The following is a 19,843-nucleotide window of genomic DNA, read 5'->3' on the forward strand; positions in this document are numbered from 1 at the left end:
CAATTTGAGCCCAGAGGAAAGCACAGCAGTACCAGACTCACCTGAACATCCGGGCAAGGCCTCTTAATGGGGGGGGATTGGCTGGGAGAGTCACCTGTGCCCAGCTCTGCCCGCCCCAGGTGCTTGACCACAATGCAGCATCTCACTTGGAAACCCCTAGAGGAAGGAAAAACCTGAAGTGGTAGGCTGGTTGGCTCAAAAGAGAATTTGGCAGGACCCACCCGTGTCCATCTAAGATAGAGGGGACACAGGGAATCTGGTACTGGGGAAAAGCCCAGTTGACCCAGAGCAGTAGCCCACCAGCCAAACACACTTACTTCTCCCGACACTTGTCCAGGGCCTCGTCAGCCAGCTCCTTGAGGTTCACAAGCTTTTCCCCCCTGTAGAAGGCATCTTCGGGGAGCAATAGACATTCCAGGCCTTAGGAAGGCACCATACTCCTAGCCCCTTATCCCTAGTAAGCACAATGTTCATGGAGCCCTTCCTAAGGTAGGCCTCTTTACTCTGGCTCTTCCAATTGATTTGAGCTGACAGAGGGTCAGGTGAGGTGGAATCAGGAGTAAGGGTAGGCAGTCCCTACTCTCTATGCTGAGCAGCCTCAAATACCAACTAGCTGATTAGAGATCAAAACTTCGGGTGTGGCGGTTCTGGAAAAGGGGTGAGAGAATCAGTCACCTGTAGTGATAAGAAGGCTGCAACTGGAATCCAGGATCCGTTCACATAGAGACTCTGCAGAGAAGCCTGCAAACTAGGGAAAGGAAGAAAGACTGAGGGAGAAGAGGACCTAGGAATTAACTAAACAAGGAAAGGAGACCCTCATAAAACCCTCAGGGTTTCTAACCTATGGTCCTAGAAAAAACTGGGTAACCAATATGGAACCTATGACACAAACATTCTAAACTCCTTAGTCTGGTTCTTAAGATCCTCCATCATCCAGGCCCAACCTACTTCTCCAGAGCCCCACCCCCCACTAGGTCTCTTTTTCCAGTCCAAATTCCTACCACAATGGAGTGCAGAGCCCCAAGGCGGGCACATGCCAGCATGGCCACCACAAGCTCCGGTATCATGGGCATGTAGATGGCCACTCGGTCACCCTTCCGAATGCCTGCAAATAAAGGACACAGATCATGGACCATGTACCCTTCCTGCTGCTACTTGCTCTTTCTCATTCAGCCACTGCCCCCCCCCCACAGCTGACCTTTTCTGTTCCCCTATTACCACATTCCTTCCATTCCTTGTCTACTTCCCCCAAGTCCTCAGATATCGCAAGGCAGGACCCTCCAGTCCCCTTCTTATAACCCCGATACTCACCCTGTTTTTGGAGAACATTGCTGCATCGACACACTTGGACCAGTAGCTCACGATATGTGATCTGGGTGGTCTCCTCTGGTTCGTTGCCCTCCCTGAAATACATCAGAAAAAATCAGTCATTAGAGAATATAGCCTCTTCCCCCAAACAAAAAATAGGAACAGTCATAATAGCCTTTCAGGAACACCAAGGCTCCTTATGAATGTCCTGTGAGGGTGAGCTGTCTGCCATCACACCTTGAACTGACTGGTCAGATACTCTGGCCTTTTAAAGTATACTTTATACACAAGCTGTGTGTCACTGGAAAATGCAGTGTCCATCTGTGAGCCTCATTTAGGTTGGTAAAATGGGATGATGGTCCCTTCTTTTCCATCATAGGGATGTATTAAAGAGAAATGATATCACAGATGTGATTCTTCCTAAGCACAGTGTCAAGACTGCATTGGTGTTATTCAAAGTGGGGTCTCCAGATCACTTGTACCTAAGGGAACTTATTAAAATGTAGATTCCTGAGCCCCAACTCAGACCTACTGAATCAGAATCTGCCTCTTTATTACAAGCTGGTGTAAAGATTCAGTTGGTGATTTTTTTTTAAAGATTTATTTATCTATTTTAGAGAGAGAGAAAGAATATGAGCAGGAGGGGTAGAGGGAGAGAGAATCTCAACCAGATTCTGTGCTTAGTGTGGAGCCAACGCCAGGCTTGACCTCATGACCCCAAGATCACGGCCTGAGCTGAAACCAAGAGTCAGATGCTCAACTGACTGCACCACCCAGGTGCCCCTCAGTTGGTGATTCTGATACACATTTAAAGTTTCAGGGGCGACAGGGTGGCTCAGTCTGTTAAGCGTCCAACTCTTGATTTTGGCTCAGGTCATAATCTCCAGGTTGTGAGACTGAGCCCCATGTCAGGCTCTGAGCTGGGCACAGAGCCTGCCTAAGATTCTCTCTTTCCCTCTCCCCGTCTCTAAAAAGAAAAAAAAGTTTCAGAATCACTACACTTTATCATTTATCATCTGATTTCTGTCTACCTCCTCAGCCTTGCCCCCCACGCCTTTCTAGGCTTCAGCCTAGTTTCCTTCACATTTGCTTACTCAACAACTACTATATGTGCTATATACATATATAGAAATAAGGCACTGATGAGCAAGACAAGCAAGATCCCTGACAACATGGAGCTTATATTCCAACGACAGTGCAAAAAGTATACAAGTAACAAATACAGCCAAGATACTTTCAGATGATAAGCATTATGAAGGATATAAAGAATGACATAATGAGTGACTAATTGGAAATACTTTTTAAAAAAGACATCTTAAGGAACTTTCACGATGGTATGTGAAGATTTAATGACCCCCAGTGATTTTTTTTTCAATTTTATGATTTTTTTGAATAATACATATATACAAATGGTACCACAAAAAAAGATATGTAATGAGAAGTGTCCCTCCCACCCCTACTCCCAAATCACCCTGCCAATTGGCAGCCACTATTTGTACTATGTTGTGTAACTTTCCAGAAATAGTCAATATGCAGACAGGACCACTTCTAATAGGTTGGAGGGTGCAGAGCAACTGAACTAATACGGAGTGACCAAGACAATCACTTTGGAAGAAGACTACACTGTTAGCATCTTTCATAAGATCCCTCAGATATCACTGAAGATGGAAATTTAAAAACTAAATTTAAAAAATTGAATTTTAATACTGTTCAGAAGAGAGATAAGCACCTCACAGTCCCCAACCAAGCCTGGATGGGAAGAGGTAGGAAAGAGCTGTTTTAACCATGGGACAGGCCTATTATAGAAGCACATATATGTATTTATGTTTACATATTCTTGTTTTTTTCCATACATATAATGATATACAATACACACTATTCTGTATAGTGTTTTTTAATTGAGTATAATATACATCCAATAAACTACATGAATCTTAAGTATAGAGCTCAATCATCCTGCTTTTTAAAAAATTTAACAATATACTTTGATATAATTCCCCATCAAGACCTACAGTGCTGTTTGATTTTCCTTGTCATCTGCATAATGTTCCACAGTTTGTATGTGCCATAGTTTATCTAACAAATAAATGCTTCAATGAATATCTTTATTCAAATGTCATTTTACTCACTTGAAATATATCTATAGGATGAATTATTAGAAATGAAATTGTTGGGTCAAAGGGTATGTGCATTTTAAATATTAATAAACAATTAGAGGACAACTACTTTAAATAATGGTCAGAGATGGCTTCCCCCTGGGGAGGTGATACTTGAGCTAAAAGACCCGAGTAATGAGAAGTAGTCAACCATATGAATTCTTGAGAAGGGTATCCTGGGCAGAGAGAACATCGAAATTTGGAAAGGCAATGAGGCAGTAAAGAGCTTGGCCTATTCAAAGAACAGTAGGAAGCCAGCATGGCTGGAGCATAGTGAACAAGAAGAAAGATAAGAATGAGACTTAGGCAGCAGCCAGATCACATAGGGCCTTGTAGTAATGGTAGGAAGTTTGAATTTTATTCTAAGTGGGTTCCTCCTGGCTTCCTACACACAAAAGCCGACCTCCATACTTTTGATCATGCCATTGCCCCTGCTCAGAATGCCTTCCCCTCTCCTTCTGGCATGAGTACCACATAGACCTCCCTAAATACTGCAGGCCATTGCTCTCCCTCTCTTTCCTTACTACCCAGAGCACTTAAGAAAGAGGTAACTAAAACCCACAGAGATGTAGTAGCTTGGCCAAGGTCAAACAATAAGTGGTAGAGCCAAGAATAGATCCTCAGTCTTCTCATTTCAAGGCACAACTTTTTTGCCTCATAGTGTGAAGGACAGGGACTAGCAGGGAAAACAGGCCTTGGAGGTTACACAGAAGAATATCAGCCTCTTTCCAGTTCCTGGCTTGATGAGTCAGTTACTATCCTTTCCTTGGCATAGCCCTCCTAGGGCTAAGAGGAGTCAAGCACAGAAAGCTCTCTAAAGTGAGAAGGAACACAGAGAGAGGAAGTTGGCAAATGGCCCTGAATGCCAGAGGCAAAAAGCCATTTTCTTAACTGGCCCACTGATGAGTGCCACAGAAACTTCAGAACATCTCATTATGGCTAAATGCCGACATATACCACATACCCATGCACACATATCCCTGCATGTGTACCACATACCACCTCACCTGTGTGTACTTACATGCATAAAATCACATATACTAATATGCAAAACATCGTATGCATAAAAGCTGCCCATTTGTACACAGAGGCACAAATACGGAGAAATATACAGACCCAGGACTCAAACATGGGCCTATCTACAAGTACATGCACCACACTTATGTACCCATCTATGTGCACAGCCTGCCCCTTCTGAAACACTAGCAAATCATTGTTTTATTTGCTTTACATAACTTTCCATTATTTGAAATTATCTCGTATATTTTATTTGTTTGTGTATTACCTGTGTCTTTTATTGGAATATAAGCTCCATGGTAACAGAGGATTTGTCTGTCTTGTTTATTACTACATCCCTAGAACCTAGAATAGAGCCTAGTACATAGAAGGTACACAGGACAGATAAGCACAAACCTATACAAGAACTGCTTACTTGAGCCTACTTCTAGTTACACACACATACACACACACACCCCTCAGTGTACATTCCTCTCCCAGGCTCTGGGCTCAAGTTATGCATTATTGATATAGGCACCTTACTCCTTCCAGTGTCTTCTTTCTCTGACATACACACCAGGCTGGGGCCCCTGGCTCATTAGGAGGAGGAGGTGAATAGAATACTGGCCTACTGCAAGCTCCCGAGCCCTCTAGGATGTTAAGAATTTTTTTTTCTTAAGATTTTATTTACTTATTTGACAGAGATAGAGACAGCCAGCGAGAGAGGGAACACAAGCAGGGGGAGTGGGAGAGGAAGAAGCAGGCTTATAGTGGAGGAGCCTGATGTGGGGCTCGATCCCAGAACACCGGGATCACGCCCTGAGCCGAAGGCAGACGCTTAACGACTGCGCCACCCAGGCGCCCCAAGAATTTTTTTTTAAGGAAAGATTTTATTTATTTATTTGCCAGAGAGAAAGCGCGCACAAGAGAGTGAGAGTACAAGAAGGGGGCGCAGAAGGGGGAGCAGCAGGCAGAGGGAGAAGTAGGCTACCCGTTGAGCAAGGAGCCCAATGTGGGACTCAATTCCAGGACCCTGGGATCATGACCTGAGCTGAAGGCAGATGCTTAACTGACTGAGCCATCCAGGTGCCCTGAATGGATGTTAAGAATTTTTAAAAGAGGGGCGCCTGGGTGGCACAGCGGTTAAGCGTCTGCCTTCGGCTCAGGGCGTGATCCCAGCATTATGGGATCGAGCCCCACATCAGGCTCCTCTGCTATGAGCCTGCTTCTTCCTCTCCCACTCCCCCTGCTTGTGTTCCCTCTCTCGCTGGCTGTCTCTGTCTCTGTCAAATAAATAAATAAAATCTTTAAAAAAAAAAAAAAAAGAATTTTTAAAAGAACATTCAGTTTAATCTCCTAACTCCAAAGAGATCCAAAGAGGACATTTAATGTGCTCAAGGTCACATGATTGGTTGTGGCACAGAAGATCTCACTTTCCTTGTGATCTATTGGTACTTGCTTTTTTACATTTATTGGGGCTTTATATTTCCCATCACACCTTGGGTTCTAAGAGGGTGGGGATCATGTCCTCTTCCTCTCGATCTCCCCCACGCCCAGCTGGCACAATAAGTACTTAAGATTCATGGTTGAATCATAGAAAACCTGATAATTGATTAATGACAGCGAAGACTGGAACTCCCCTCTTTATACGAGGGACATTCACTGTATTGGAGATTTTAGTTCCCTAGATTAGCAGAGGAGTAAGGCACAGGATAGGAGGAAAGAGCTGGGGGAAAATTAGGTGGAAAAAGTTAGGTTATTCACAGAAACAGAGGGCAGGATCTAACCTGGTAGGTTAGGCCTTCTAGAGGAGAAAAACCCAGATGAGAAAAGGAGTCAAACCTACTGTGAGAGGACACACTAAACTGAGCTGTTTAGCCTGGAGAAGAGAAGATATTGAAATACATGATAGTAAGTCTCACTATCTGTATCTTTTTGCTTCTACAGGTTCAGGCCACCTTCATCTCTTGCCTGGATGACCACAATGGCCCCAAACTGGTCTCCCATTTCACTCTTACCCTCTTCCAATCCATACATCATCTGGAATAATCTATTTAAAACATAAACCAGATTATATCACCTCCTGTTTAAAATCCTTTAGTGGCTTTCATTGCATGTAGAAGAAAATCCAAACTTCTACTATGCCTTGTATCTTCTCCAACTCATGTTGTGCCATTGTCCCATTTTGCTCAATAGACTCCAAATGCATTATGAGCCTTCCTACTAATAGAATATTTCTTCCCCCGGTTTTTCAAATGGTTTGCTCTATGTCATGCTTCAGATCACTCTAAGTAGCATCAGCCCTTCCTATTATTCTTCATCACAACACTGTTTATTTTTTTCATGGCATTTTTCTCAAGCTATAATTGTATTATTATTTATTTTTCTAATTGTCTATCTCTCCTACTAGACTATAAGCTTCCTGAAGGCACAGACCCAATTGGTCTTGTTCACTGCTGAATCCCGTGCCTTGCAAAGAAACTTGTATATAGTCAGTGCTCAGTAAATATTTGCTGAATAAATGAATGAACCTGAAGGATTATTATGGGAAAGAAGCAGACTAGTGTTACATAACTATAAATGGAAGAGGTGGGTCAATTGGGAGATTTCAATATAAGGAAAGCCTTTCTAACCGTCAGAACTGTCCAATGATAGAAGGTATTCCTTTAGGAGCTTCCTAATTCTGGAGATATATAGAATCTGGGATTTGCAGGGATACTAAAGAGCAGACTCCAAGACATGGCTGGGACCAACCAAGCAAGGCCAATGTGTCTCAGAGCATGGTCACACAGTGTTAATAATGCAAATTCCAAGGCCCTGCCCCATATAGCGGCAGTATAGAATTGTACAGATCGGGCCAGGGAAACCCTGACACCTACTAGATCATTCTTCAGGGAGTGGGGGCCTTCGAATTCTCACTTTATGAGCAACCCATGTGATTCATGTTTTCTGAAGTTTGAGATGACCTTTAAGGCTCTTTAAACTTTGAAATTCTTTGATTATGTAAAATTAAGAAAACATGTGAAATAATGTGTTCTATGATCCATAAAGCACTACACAAATGTGAGACACTCAGATATAGGTATACCCTCAAGTCACTTTCCCTTTCACCAAGGGAAGAGGGAGTGGGAGCAACATAACTTTACCAATTAGCAGGCTAATGTTCCCTCTGGGTACTCCTGCTCTAGTCACAGTGAAGAGGGAGAAGGGCTGGAAAAGGAGGTGAGAGGAGGCAGACCTCAAAGACTGAATCACAAATCACTTAGAATGCCAGAGGAGGACAAGGCTTTCAATGTCCACCACCCTTACTTACAGATGAGAAACCTAATACACAAATGGGAAGTGATGGCCTCAAGGTTACTTAGCACATTAGTAGCCCCATTATTCTAAAGCAGTGCTATCCAACAAGTCACATATAGCTATCGAACATTTGAAATATGGCAGAACTAAATGCTTAATTTTATTTAATTTTAAGTATTTTAAATATTAATAGTCACCTGTGTCTAGTTATAGTATTTAAATGTCTCGTTTAGGCATTCTCCTAAATGACGTGGCCTCCAAAACGAGGATTTTTTTTTTCCAAAGCCAGAATTAGCATTAGGAAGAAAATCAAAGTGCAGGTGTCCTGAGAACTGTAGGGTTGAAGTCCACCAAGGATGGATTTTTAGCATACCTGTAATCACCCAAGAGAATTGAAAACATATACTCCTACAAAAGCTTGTACACAAATGTTCATAACAGCATTATTCATGATATTAAAAAGAGAAAACAATCCAGATATCCATCAACTGAAGAATGGATAAATAAATGTGGTATATCTATACAATGTAATATTATCTATCTAGGACAAAAAGGAATGAAGTACTAAGTCAGTTAGGGAAAGACAATTATCATATGATCTCACTGATATGTGGAATTTGAGAAACAAGGCAGAGGATCATAGGAGAAGAGAGGAAAAAATGAAACAAGACGAAACCAGAGAGGGAGAGAAACCATAAGAGACTCTTAATCTCAGGAAACAAACTGAGGGTTGTTGGAGTGGAAAGGGGTGGGAGGGATGGGGTGGTTGGGTGATGGGACACTGGGGAGGGTATGTGTTGTGGTGAGCACTGTGTATTGAGTAAGACTGATGAATCACAGACCTATACCCCTGAAACAAATAATACATTATATGTTAATAATAATTTTAAAAAGTAAAATTAATTAATTATTTTTAAAAAGGAATAAGGTACTGATACATGCTACAACACTTGTGAACCTTTAAAACACTGTGGTAAGTAAAAGAAGCTAGAAAAAAAGGCCACATGTTATATGATTCCATTTATATGAAATGTCCAGAATAGTCAGAGCCATAGAGACAGAAAATAGATTAGCGGTTGCCCAGGGCTACAGTGGGAAAAGTTGGAGGAAAATGAGGAGTGACTGCTAATGAATATGGGGTTTCTTTTTGGAGTGGTGAAAATGTTCTAAAATTGGTTGTGATGGGGGTGCCTGGGTGGCTCAGTTGGTTGGGCATTGGCCTTCGGCTCAGGTCATGATCCCAGGATCCTGGGATCAAGCCCCCAATTGGGCTCTCTGCTCAGTGGGAGCCTGCTTCTCCCTCTCCCTGCTGCTCTCCCTGCTTGTACTCTCTCTCTGTGTCAAATAAAGAAAACCTTTAAAAAATAAATTAAATTAAATTAAATTAAAAATAAAACAAAATAGGTTGTGATGATGATTGCACAACTCTGTGAATAGAACAAAAATCACTGACTTATACACTTTAAATGGGTAAGTTGCATGGTTTGAATTATATCTCAAATTTTAAAATTTTGTGATTTGATTAGCATTGCAATAACCTACAGAATAATTTGGAAAAACAGACATCTTTACAAATCTTCCTTTCCAGAAAGTTTGTCTCTTAGCACTATTCATTCATTCATTCATACTGTTCATTCATTCATTCTGTCTCTTTCTATTTGCCTAAAGACTTGGCACTTATTTATTTTAACGATATAGTCATATGTATACATCTGTTTCCTTCACTGGACTGTAAGTTCCTTAAAGGCAGACATCTTTTTATCTTTTTCCTCCTCACTGCTTAGCATAAAATTTGACACACAGTGGGTAATTAATACATAATAGTGAAATAAATGGGAGAAAGAAAGAAAGAAAGGAGGGAGGGAGAGAGAAAGGAAGGAAGGAAGAAAGTAAGTAAGTTAGTTAGTTCTCTGCTCATGTGACCAGCCAGATCCAAGCTGATCAGGGTGAGGAAACATGGAAAGAAAGGGGATTACAGAGGATACAAACAAAGTAGATAGATGCTAGACAGGCAGGGGGAAATGGCAGACAGAGGGAGAAGAGTGTAAAACTTATGGAATGGGATTTGGAGAAATATAAAGAAGAGTTTCTTGAGCCCCTATAATGGGCTCAGTTCTGGACTCTGCCATGGGAGAGACTGCAATAAGCCCCTAGAGTTGAGGTTCAGGTTATGGGACTTATGCTTTGCAATCTAGGCTATTATTGCATCCTGTCCTCATGCCAGCTATTTTCAGGCTTTGATCCAGGAACCTTGTGCCTGTACCCCTTGGCCAAGGTGGCTTTTGTGCCAGTTAGATTCTGCAATTCTTCTCTGTTGACAAGGCAGACCTAGGTCAGCATAGAAGGTAACCCTTTCCCACTGCTTACATAGCTACTTACAGGAGGGAAATCATATGCATGCGTTCCTTCCATACCATGCCCCATGCTAGCCTTACCTAAAACAAGTGAATGAGGGCAGTCCTCTCAGATCCTTTATTACCACAGCATTTGGAATGTTGCCTAAAACAGAAATATGACTAGAGCAGAAAAAGAAAGTGGAAAGAACAGTTGAGGGGACTGTGTTATATGTACATTGAGTGTCTCAATTTTGACAAATGCAAAAATATTTATTACAATGGTTCTATGTTATTTAGGTAGATAGCATGGTTGAAATCATTAGTTTTCACGGGAAGGTACTCTATTCCTATGGGTGGTTGAGCAGGTAAAGTTTTAAGAGAGTAAGTGTCCAGATTCTCAACTTCCATATATAAACTTTCCTAACACTGATCTGTGTTGGTTCTCCTTTCTCACTTTCTCCTTCACAAACATACTTCTCCCACTCTATTTTTTTAAAAAAATGGGGCGCCTGGGTGGTTCAGTTGGTTAGTGGCCTGCCTTCAGCTCAGGTCATGATCCCAGGGTCCTAGGATTGAGCCCCGAGCCCCACCTCAGACTCCCTGCTCAGCAAGGAGTCCTCTTCCCCCTCTGCCCCTCCCCTGGTTTGTGCACACAAGCTCTCTCTCTCTCTCTCTCTCAAATAAATAAATAAAATCTTTAAAAAATAAAATTAAAAAAAAAATTTTAAATGCCTTCTCTCTCTCTTATTCCAAACATTATGCCTATACCATGCCAAGGTTAAACAAACCAAAACAAAACAAAACCAAAAACAAAAAACACCCTCCAGAGTGCCAAAGGGACAATTTGAAAACTGTAACCTCAGAGGGAAAAGCCCAAGAGAACAAATCAATACCGAAAGGAGTAATATCTTCATTTATCCAGGTGACAAACTCAAGGTAACACTACATGCCTTATTTCTCTTAGAATTATAATTCAGAAGTTAAACAGTTATCATATTTATTTTAATTGAAAAAGAAGCTGGGCATTTTCTAACAAAGTAAATCTCATTTGGCTGATTTGTTAGCAGTAAGAACTTGCTATGTAAGTTAGGTTATAGTGGACATTTTCTATAGATTACATGAGCTAAATTTGTAATTCCAAGATTTCAAAAGAGATACATGAAATATATACATGTATACAACATAAAACACACTGGAAATTAGATTTTTTGGAATTATTATTTTTTAAAGATTATATTTATTTGAGAGAGAGAGAGCACACGTGCATGCACATGAGCTCAGGGGAGGGGCAGAGGGAGAGGGAGAAGCAAGCTCCCTGCTGGGCAAGGAGCCCGAGATGGGTCTTGATCCCAGGACCCTGGGATCTTGGCCAAAGCTAAAGGCAGATGCTTCACCAACTGAGCCACCCAGGCTCCCCAATTTTTTGCAATTATTTAATCTTATGATTAACTGTTTAAATGTGAACTTTAAAATGTATAAAGAGTTATGTAATTTTTCAAAACTCTTTTAGGTATATAACTTTAAAAGTTTAAGACTATTAATCTAAATAATTATTTTTCTGGGGCACCTGGGTAGCACAGTCAGTTAAGCATCCAACTCTTGGTTATGGCTCAGGTTGTGATCTCAAGGTCATGGGATCAAGCTCCATGTCAGACTCCACGGGCTCCTCGCTCAGTGTGGAGTCTGCTGAGATTCTCTCTCCCTCTCCCTCTGCCCCTCCTGCTCATGCTCTCTCTCTCTAAAATCAAACAAACAGACAAACGAACAAATATTTCTCAAAGGTACCCTGCCACTGCCCACCACATCTGAGGAGCTTATAAAAATACAAGTCAGAAGTCTTATCCTTTGGAGATTCTGATTTGATAGGCTGCTGGGGTCCAGGAATCTGGATTATTAACAAGATCCTCAGATAATTATTTGGACTCACCAGACCTAGATTTATTGTTTACATCTAATTCAATGTATGAATTTACACAAATTTTCCCCTCTCTCTGAGCCTCAGTTTCCTTCTCCATAAAGTATTAGAGGGGAGGAGGGAGGAGGGAGAAGACTGGTATTAGCCTGGATAATTTCTAATATATCTTAGACTCCTTGATTTTCATTACTTCCTTTCAGAAGCAGGAGAATGGGCCCTAAAAGTCAGTTTCAGGGAAAAACGGTTTTAGTTACATAGGGGGCAGGGTGCAGGGGGGAGAGTAAACTCAGCTGAGGTAGAGACCAAATATAAGTAAATAAAATAACAGTAATAAAAGTAAGGGGCACCTGGGTGGCTAGGTCATGATCTCAGGGTCGTGGGATCAAGCCCCACATCAGGCTCTGCACTCAGCATGGAGTCTGTTGAGATCCCTTCTCCCTTTCCCTCTATCCCTCCCCCTGCTCATGCTTACTCTCTCTCTGTGTCTCTCTCTCTCTTTCTCAGTCTAAAATAAGTAAATAAAATCTTTTTTTAAAAAGTAATAAAACCTGACAAGCCTGTCTCACACGGTATTTGTGTAGATAAAATAGGAATTCAGCTAATTCCTTACACGAGTATGGAATAAAACTACATTAGAGGATAGTCCTTTACCTGATCCTCACAGCTACTTTAGCAATAGGTAGAGCAGGTACAATTATCCCCATTTTAAAGATATAAGAAATCCAGAGGAAGTGGCTTGCCAGGGCTACGCAGTGGGATTAAGGAAAATCTGTAACTTGGTCCCAGGTTTCTGACTTCCAGGTTAGTGTTTGTTCAACTACACCAATTCGTAGTGTACCTAAATGGACACAGAGAAGCCTCTTTCCTAAGAATCTCCAGGAACACTGTGAGAAGGAGTGAAGGAGACTCTCATCCACTTTGAGCTTTAGCCCATGGTCAGGATCAATCATGCCACAATCTCTTCAATACCCTGAGAACTTCCTGAAAGACCCAAAACCTCTGGCAAGGAAGCCTGCATATGTCTACCTTCACAGTCCTTGGCAGTGCTCAAGTGTCACACAAGCACTTGTACAGTCATTTGCTCCTAGAGACATGACCCCCATTCTGTGAAATAAGGCAAAATACACTGTCTCCAACATTTTCTTTCTAAATAAAATTCCAGCTCACAGACAAAAATCTTGCCCCACCCTCCCAGAATGTGAGCTCCATGAGGACAATGACCAGATTTCTTTTGTTTATTGCTATGTCTAAGCACCTAATGCATGCCTGGCACATATCATAAATATCTACAATTTTTTAAAAACCTGCTGCTAGAAGCTAGTAGACTGTCCATGGGACATAGCTATCCTTACTTAACAGCATATACAAAAATTAATTCAAAGTGAATCAAGGACCTAAATGTAAGACCTAAAACAATAAAATTTTTAGAAGAAAACATAAGATAAAAATTTCATGACATTGGATTTCGCAATGATTTCTCAGATACGACACCAAAAACACAGGAAACAGAAAGAAAAATAGACATTGGACTTCATAAAAGTTCTAAAATTTTGTATATTAAAAAACACTATCCCCATAGTAAAAAGGCAACCCAAATCATGGGAGAAAATATTGGCAAATCATGTACCTCATAAGAAATTAATATCCAAAATATATAGATAACTCCTAAAGATCAACAACCAAAAAACAAACAAACAAACAAACAAAAAAAAAAACAAAAAAACAACACGATTAAAAAATGGGCAAAGGACTTGAACAGACATTTCCCCAAAGAAGACATACACATGACCAATAAGCACATGAATCATCACTAATCATTAGAGAAATGCCAGTCAAAACTACAATGAGATAGCAGTATTAACAACTGAATGACGGCAATGTTCTCCGATCCTTAATTATCACAATCTCCCTAATGCCTAATGCATAAAGTTCATACTGTTCAGCCTTGTCCTGTGTTCCTCCAGGGTCTGGCCCAAACTTAGCTGATACATTCAGCCATGCTGCTCTTCTAGGCCCACTTTCAGCTCCAGCTGAAGCTCTCTCAGCCCCTGGGCAGGAATGCTGCAATGACAGGGAAATGAATGGACAGCGCAAGAGCTCAGGAAAATTGGGTTTCAAGTCAAGCTTTGCTACTTCTCACAACATGAAATCTTTTACGAATTATTTCACTTCTCTGGGCCTTTGGTGCTTCAACTGTAAATGAGGGAAATATTTCAGTAAATGGGCTTTCTAGATATAGGTTTTTTAATTCATTCTGGCTGACAGCAAGAAAGAGGGTTGGAAAGTGAGAATTGGAAAAAGCTTCACAAAGAAGATGGCATTTCAGATGGTTATGAAAGAATAAGCAGGATTTAGACTGGCTCGGATAAGGAACACACCAATTCAGGGAGAAGGGAACAACATTAATTAGCTTAGATACAGAAGCGGAAAAGCACGGACCAGTCCAGAGGCCAATACCAATCCTAAATAATATTTTCATCTACCAGTGGTGTTTGTTCATAAAGCTATATTTATTTGATAGAAAGCACTATATTTTGTGCTATATGTTCTGCCTATTCTCATGCAATTAAATTATCTTTATTCTTAATTGAGTGATAGTGATATAAGCTGATATTTACAGTTTCAAAAAAAATTCTTACCTCATAAAATTTTAAATTGCAAACTTTGGGAGGTCCCTGCTGAAATATTTGTGAAATTTTTAAAAATCTCAATCATTTGGTATAAAATAAAACAGCGACCAATTCAGTTTAGACCTTAAGCTATATTTTGTGGGCTGTAAGATTGAAAAGATAGAATATTGAAGTCCTGAAAGTCAAATAAAGACGATTCTGGATTAAAGACCTTTATCTTTCCCTCGTCCAGCACCTGGATACAGGTGAATCACTGTAGTAAGGTGTTAACCTTCAAACAGAGATGCGCAGAGTCAAGTTAACCCTCTAGACCTCACATTTATTTGTTCCAGAGCCCATACTTGCTAATCAGCTTCAGCTCTTGGTTGAGGGGATTTCCTGAAGGGTCTCCATGGAGTCACATAGGTTTTATGACAAACCCAGGTCCTGACCACTGCTGGGTTGGCTCTACTCTCCCATCTGTACCTAAGCACAGACCCAGTGACTGAGAAAGAGCTGTACTTGCAACTTTTCTATAAATTTAGGTATGTTTCAAAACTTTAAAGATTGATAATATAGACTAGGGAGGGATCATCTATTGAACCCCAAATGTTTAAATTTTATTCTGTAAAGAAAAGCCAAAAAGTCCACTAGATTAAAGGCCCCTCCTCTACCTCAAAACTTTTTAGCTACTAAATCCCAAGCCATGAAGGAATGGAAATGATCTTTGCCAGAATGACCACCTGACAAGTGGTGCCTACTGCTTATCATATCATAAATGAAATGGAATGAGAGGTTAGTCCTTACTTTCATAAGCTTAAAATCCTTTAATTAGAGAGATCCAAACCACCCACTATCTAAGGCCAGTCTTCGGGGACAGTGATCAAGGAAAGCAAGAAAATGCACGTGTAGGATAACACTAAAGGAATGCAAAAAGAATTAAGTGTGGTTGATCATCACACATTTCCTGGAAATGGTGGATTTTGAGCTAAGTTTGAGAGAAGAGTGAGAAAAGAGACTAAGTGTTCATGAGAGGAAAGAAGGGCATTTCGGAAAAGATAGAAAAGTCATGTGGCTGCCAGTCTTGAATCTCTGCCTAACAACGCCCTTGGACGTGTGTGGTATGTATGAGTATTAGCACCACTGCACAGTAATAAATCTTTCCAGTATGTTTTCTCATCTTTTAAAAAAATATTTATTTGAGAGAGACAGAGATAGAGAGAGCACAAGCAGGAAGGAGGTAGAGAAGCAGACTCCCCGCTGAGCAGGGAGCCCGACACAGGGCTTGATCTCAGGACCCTGGGATCATGACCCAAGCTGAAGGCAGACACTTAACAGACTGAGCCACCCCAGCACCCCTGTTTTCTCATCTTTCATCTCAGCTAATCCTTATGGCAATTTTTTGAGATAGGCAGGACAAGATTTGCTATCCCATTTGAAAGGTCTGGAAACTGAGGCTCAGAAGGGTATCATAACTTTGTGTAACCAAAGGTCACAAAGCAATGGTTAGGACCTCTGCCAGCAGATCCTCAGGCTAGGCTTTAAAAAAATTTTTTTTAAATATATATGCTCAAGAGATTGATCTTTTGGGGCGCCTGGGTGGCACGGCGGTTAAGCGTCTGCCTTCGGCTCAGGGCGTGATCCCGGCGTTATGGGATCGAGCCCCACATCAGGCTCCTCCGCTATGAGCCTGCTTCTTCATCTCCCACTCCCCCTGCTTGTGTTCCCTCTCTCACTGGCTGTCTCTATCTCTGTCGAATAAATAAATAAAATCTTAAAAAAAAAAAAAAGATTGATCTTTTGGGGCGCCTGGGTGGCTCAGTAGTTAAGCGTCTGCCTTCAGCTCAGGGCGTGATCCCAGCAATTATGGGATCGAGCCCCGCATCAGGCTCCTCCACTCGGAGCCTGCTTCTTCCTCTCCCACTCACCCTGCTAGTGTTCCGTCTCTCGCTGGCTGTCTCTCTCTCTGTCAAATAAATAAATAAAATCTTAAAAAAAAAAAAAAAAGAGATTGATCTTTTCAAAATGTCTGATATGTCATACTTCTAACTGAAATTCTTCATTGGCTACTTAGCACTTGTCAAAGCTGCTATTTTACATCTCTGTGTGTGAAATACAAATTCCTGATCCTCCCCAAAGCTTCTCCTCCCAGTTTTCTTTCTTCTCCAATTCAACTAATGAAAATTCCATTTTTCCAGATGCTCAGACAAAAAACCTTTGAGATATTCTTTTTTAAAGAAGATTTATTTATTTGAGAGAGAGTGAGAGCAGCAGAGGGAGAGAATCTCAAGCAGACTCCCCACTGAGCAGGGAGCTTGATGTGGGGCCATGATCCATGAGATCATGACCTGAGCTGAAACCAAGAGTCGGAGGCTTTACCAACTGAGCCACCCAGGCGCCCAAAAAAACCTTTGAGATATTCTTGACTCCATTCTCTTCTACCCCACATCAAGTTCATCAGCAAATCCTATTGGCTCTGCTTCAAAATATTCCAAAATCTGACCACTTTTCACAACCTCTACCCTTATCTCCATTTTTTATATTTTGCCTGAACTACTGCCTGTTTATTGTCCCTTTGCCTTTGCCCTATGCCCTCCATCCAGGTAGAATGCAGACTACATATAGTAGATATTCAGTAAAAAATTGTTTGATGAGTGGATACATGAGCATATCTCAGCTAAAGAAAGGATGTTATTTCTTTGAGGTTTGCCCTTTAATGTCTTTAGCCATATAAATTACAAATTGCAGTCGACATTTCTAAAGCTAGCCCTAAATCCACAAAATAAACTGCTGGCCAGACAAGTGGCAAATTGAAGCCTGATTTGCCACAAGTGGCAAACTGTCAAAGAAGCAAAGGCTTTGTAAATAAGCATAGTGTCTACAACAGAGAATATAAGTGTTCTGTCCAGAACAAGTTACAACTGCTATGTGACTGGCCAAGTCACTTCCACTTTCTAAGCCTCAAGTTCCTCATCTGTTAAGTATTGTAGTAAACCATACCCAGGTTCAAAAAAAAAAAAAAAAACCAAGGGAACAAACATACAAGTACAGTATAAAGGAGACTTAGTTTATTATTTGAATAAATAGAAAAATCTCAGGTATTACACGAGATTGTAAATTGGGTTGTAGAGTATGGCTGTCAATGGGGCTAATGTAATCTTAGGTATGTAAAGGTAGAGCAAAGAATGGTAATAGTTCCCTGCCCAAGGCAGACCATAGCTAGAATACTTCGTTAGAGATAATGACCAACAGAGTATGTCCAGAGGAGACTGACATCGATGATGAAAGAGTTGTTCAGGAAACCACATTATATAAGGAATCTGGGAATGTGGACTCAGTATTACCTCATCCATAAACCCCAGATTAGGGGTTTTCAAACTGAGGTTTACAAATCCCTAAATGTTCTACATACAGAGCTTATAGGGACCTCAGTGACAAGGTGAAGAAGCCAAAAGAATGTGGCTCTGGTCCTCCCATTCATGTTTCAACCAGATCAACTCTGCTCTTGCCTGTTTTAGGTATGGGGCTCTTGGTAATAATGATAAAAATAGCTAACACACTGTTTGCCAAGCACTAAGCCCTTTACACAGATTATTCCAATTATTCCGCACAACAATCCATGTCATAGGAACTATTATTATTCCCATTTACAGATAGGAAAAGTGAGGTTTAAAGAGGTGAGGTGGGATGTTTGGGTGGCTCAGTTGGTTGGGCGGCTGCCTTCGGCTCAGGTCATGATCCCAGGGTCCTGGGATAGAGTCCCGTGTTGGGCTCCCTGCACAGTGGGGAGTCTGCTTCTCCTTCTCCCTCTGCCCCTCCTCCTGCTCATGCTCTCTCTCTCTCTCTCTCTCTCAAATAAATAAAATCTTTAAAATGCAAAAAAATAAAGAGGGAGGCAACTTGCCCAACTAATAAGTATTAGAGTAAGGATTGAAATCCAGGCAGAGTCCAGAGCCTACTGTTGTTAATCACTATACATATAATTTTTATTTGAACAGAAGGATTCTAATGCCTTAAAAAATTGATAATTACTGAATTAGATGATCTTCAAGGCATCTTCTAGGTTTAAATTTTTATAATTCCACATTCAGCCTAGCAAAGAGATAAAATAACTGCCCTCAAATATCATAAAATAGGATTATTCTATGTAGCCCCATAAAATAGAATGAAAACCGTAGGAAGAAGATTGAGCGGAGAGAAAGAAATAGGGAGGGAATATATCTAAGAACTTTGTAGCAGAGATACCCAACAATGGGACAGGGAATGAGTGAACTCTGTGGTCTTGGTAGTATTCCATAATCAGAATGATCACACATGGGGATTGCTGGTGATGGAGATATTGGGGCTACAATTCCCGCTTTGTTTAGGAAGTAGACTAAATGACCTCAAAGGAGGGGCACACCTGGGTAACTCAGTTGGTTAAGCATCTGCCTTCAGCTGGGGTCATGATCCTGGAATCCCGGGATCTAAGCCACATGTTGGTTCCCTGCTCAGGGGGGAGTCTCCTCCCTCTCCCTCTGCCCCTCCCCACTTGTGTTCTCTCTCGCTTACTCCCTTTCTCAAATAAATAAAATCTTTAAAAAATAAAAAATAAATGACCTCAAAGGATCAGAACTGAGAATCTCAAACTCTCAGATAGAGGTTCAAGGTATCAGACACTGAGGATCATTATCAATGCCCAATTTCTCTCATACCAAATCCGAGAAAAGAAGGAAGGCCCATCCTCAGTTCCATGCCTTTTATACTTGCAGTTGTAAATGTGAGACTACCCGAAAGATGCTCCCTCCTGACTCCTGCTACCTTCAAGGGACAGGAATTCACCACTGGGATCCTACCCTACCTCCAACCTCTCGCAGCTGCCCTGTCACTGCAGTTCCCTACATTTGTGACAGTGATTCTAAAGATCCGTGCTAGAAGTAACTTTAACAAGTATCCTGTTCATCCCCTACAGTTTACAGGTGGTAAAAAGCCCAGAGAAGGGCATTACCTAAAGCCATTCTCCCCATTATTTACTAAACACACTGGTATAAGAAGTCAGGGCCAGACACAAACTCAAGAAAGTTGACAGGAGCTCAGAACACTGAATCAGGCTTCAAGACAGTCTCCATTTATTATATATTTACTATCACATATGTTAGCATATATAATAATATATTAATCTGTAACAAACTATATTATTATACATTTATTATTCATATCCCACCTACTTCTAAAAAGTGACCA

At 41.1% G+C, this 19,843-nt stretch overlaps 1 protein-coding gene across 2 annotated transcripts in view; it reads right to left on the reverse strand.

The window, feature by feature from the left end:
• The window catches only part of ACSS2 (acyl-CoA synthetase short chain family member 2), a 46,005-nt gene that overhangs the window by 11,952 nt on the left and 14,210 nt on the right, over positions 1-19,843 (reverse strand). For both annotated transcript variants that reach the window (XM_034639914.1, XM_002916399.4), the window contains exons 3-7: positions 1,312-1,403; positions 1,002-1,105; positions 676-748; positions 318-393; positions 42-156 (exon numbers count right to left, since the gene is read on the reverse strand). In XM_034639914.1, coding sequence (XP_034495805.1) covers positions 42-156; positions 318-393; positions 676-748; positions 1,002-1,105; positions 1,312-1,403 — 460 coding nt within the window. The remainder of the gene's footprint in view (positions 1-41; positions 157-317; positions 394-675; positions 749-1,001; positions 1,106-1,311; positions 1,404-19,843) is intronic.

This window comes from Ailuropoda melanoleuca, chromosome 13, assembly GCF_002007445.2.
Source record: "Ailuropoda melanoleuca isolate Jingjing chromosome 13, ASM200744v2, whole genome shotgun sequence".
Taxonomy (NCBI): Eukaryota; Metazoa; Chordata; class Mammalia; order Carnivora; family Ursidae; genus Ailuropoda; species Ailuropoda melanoleuca.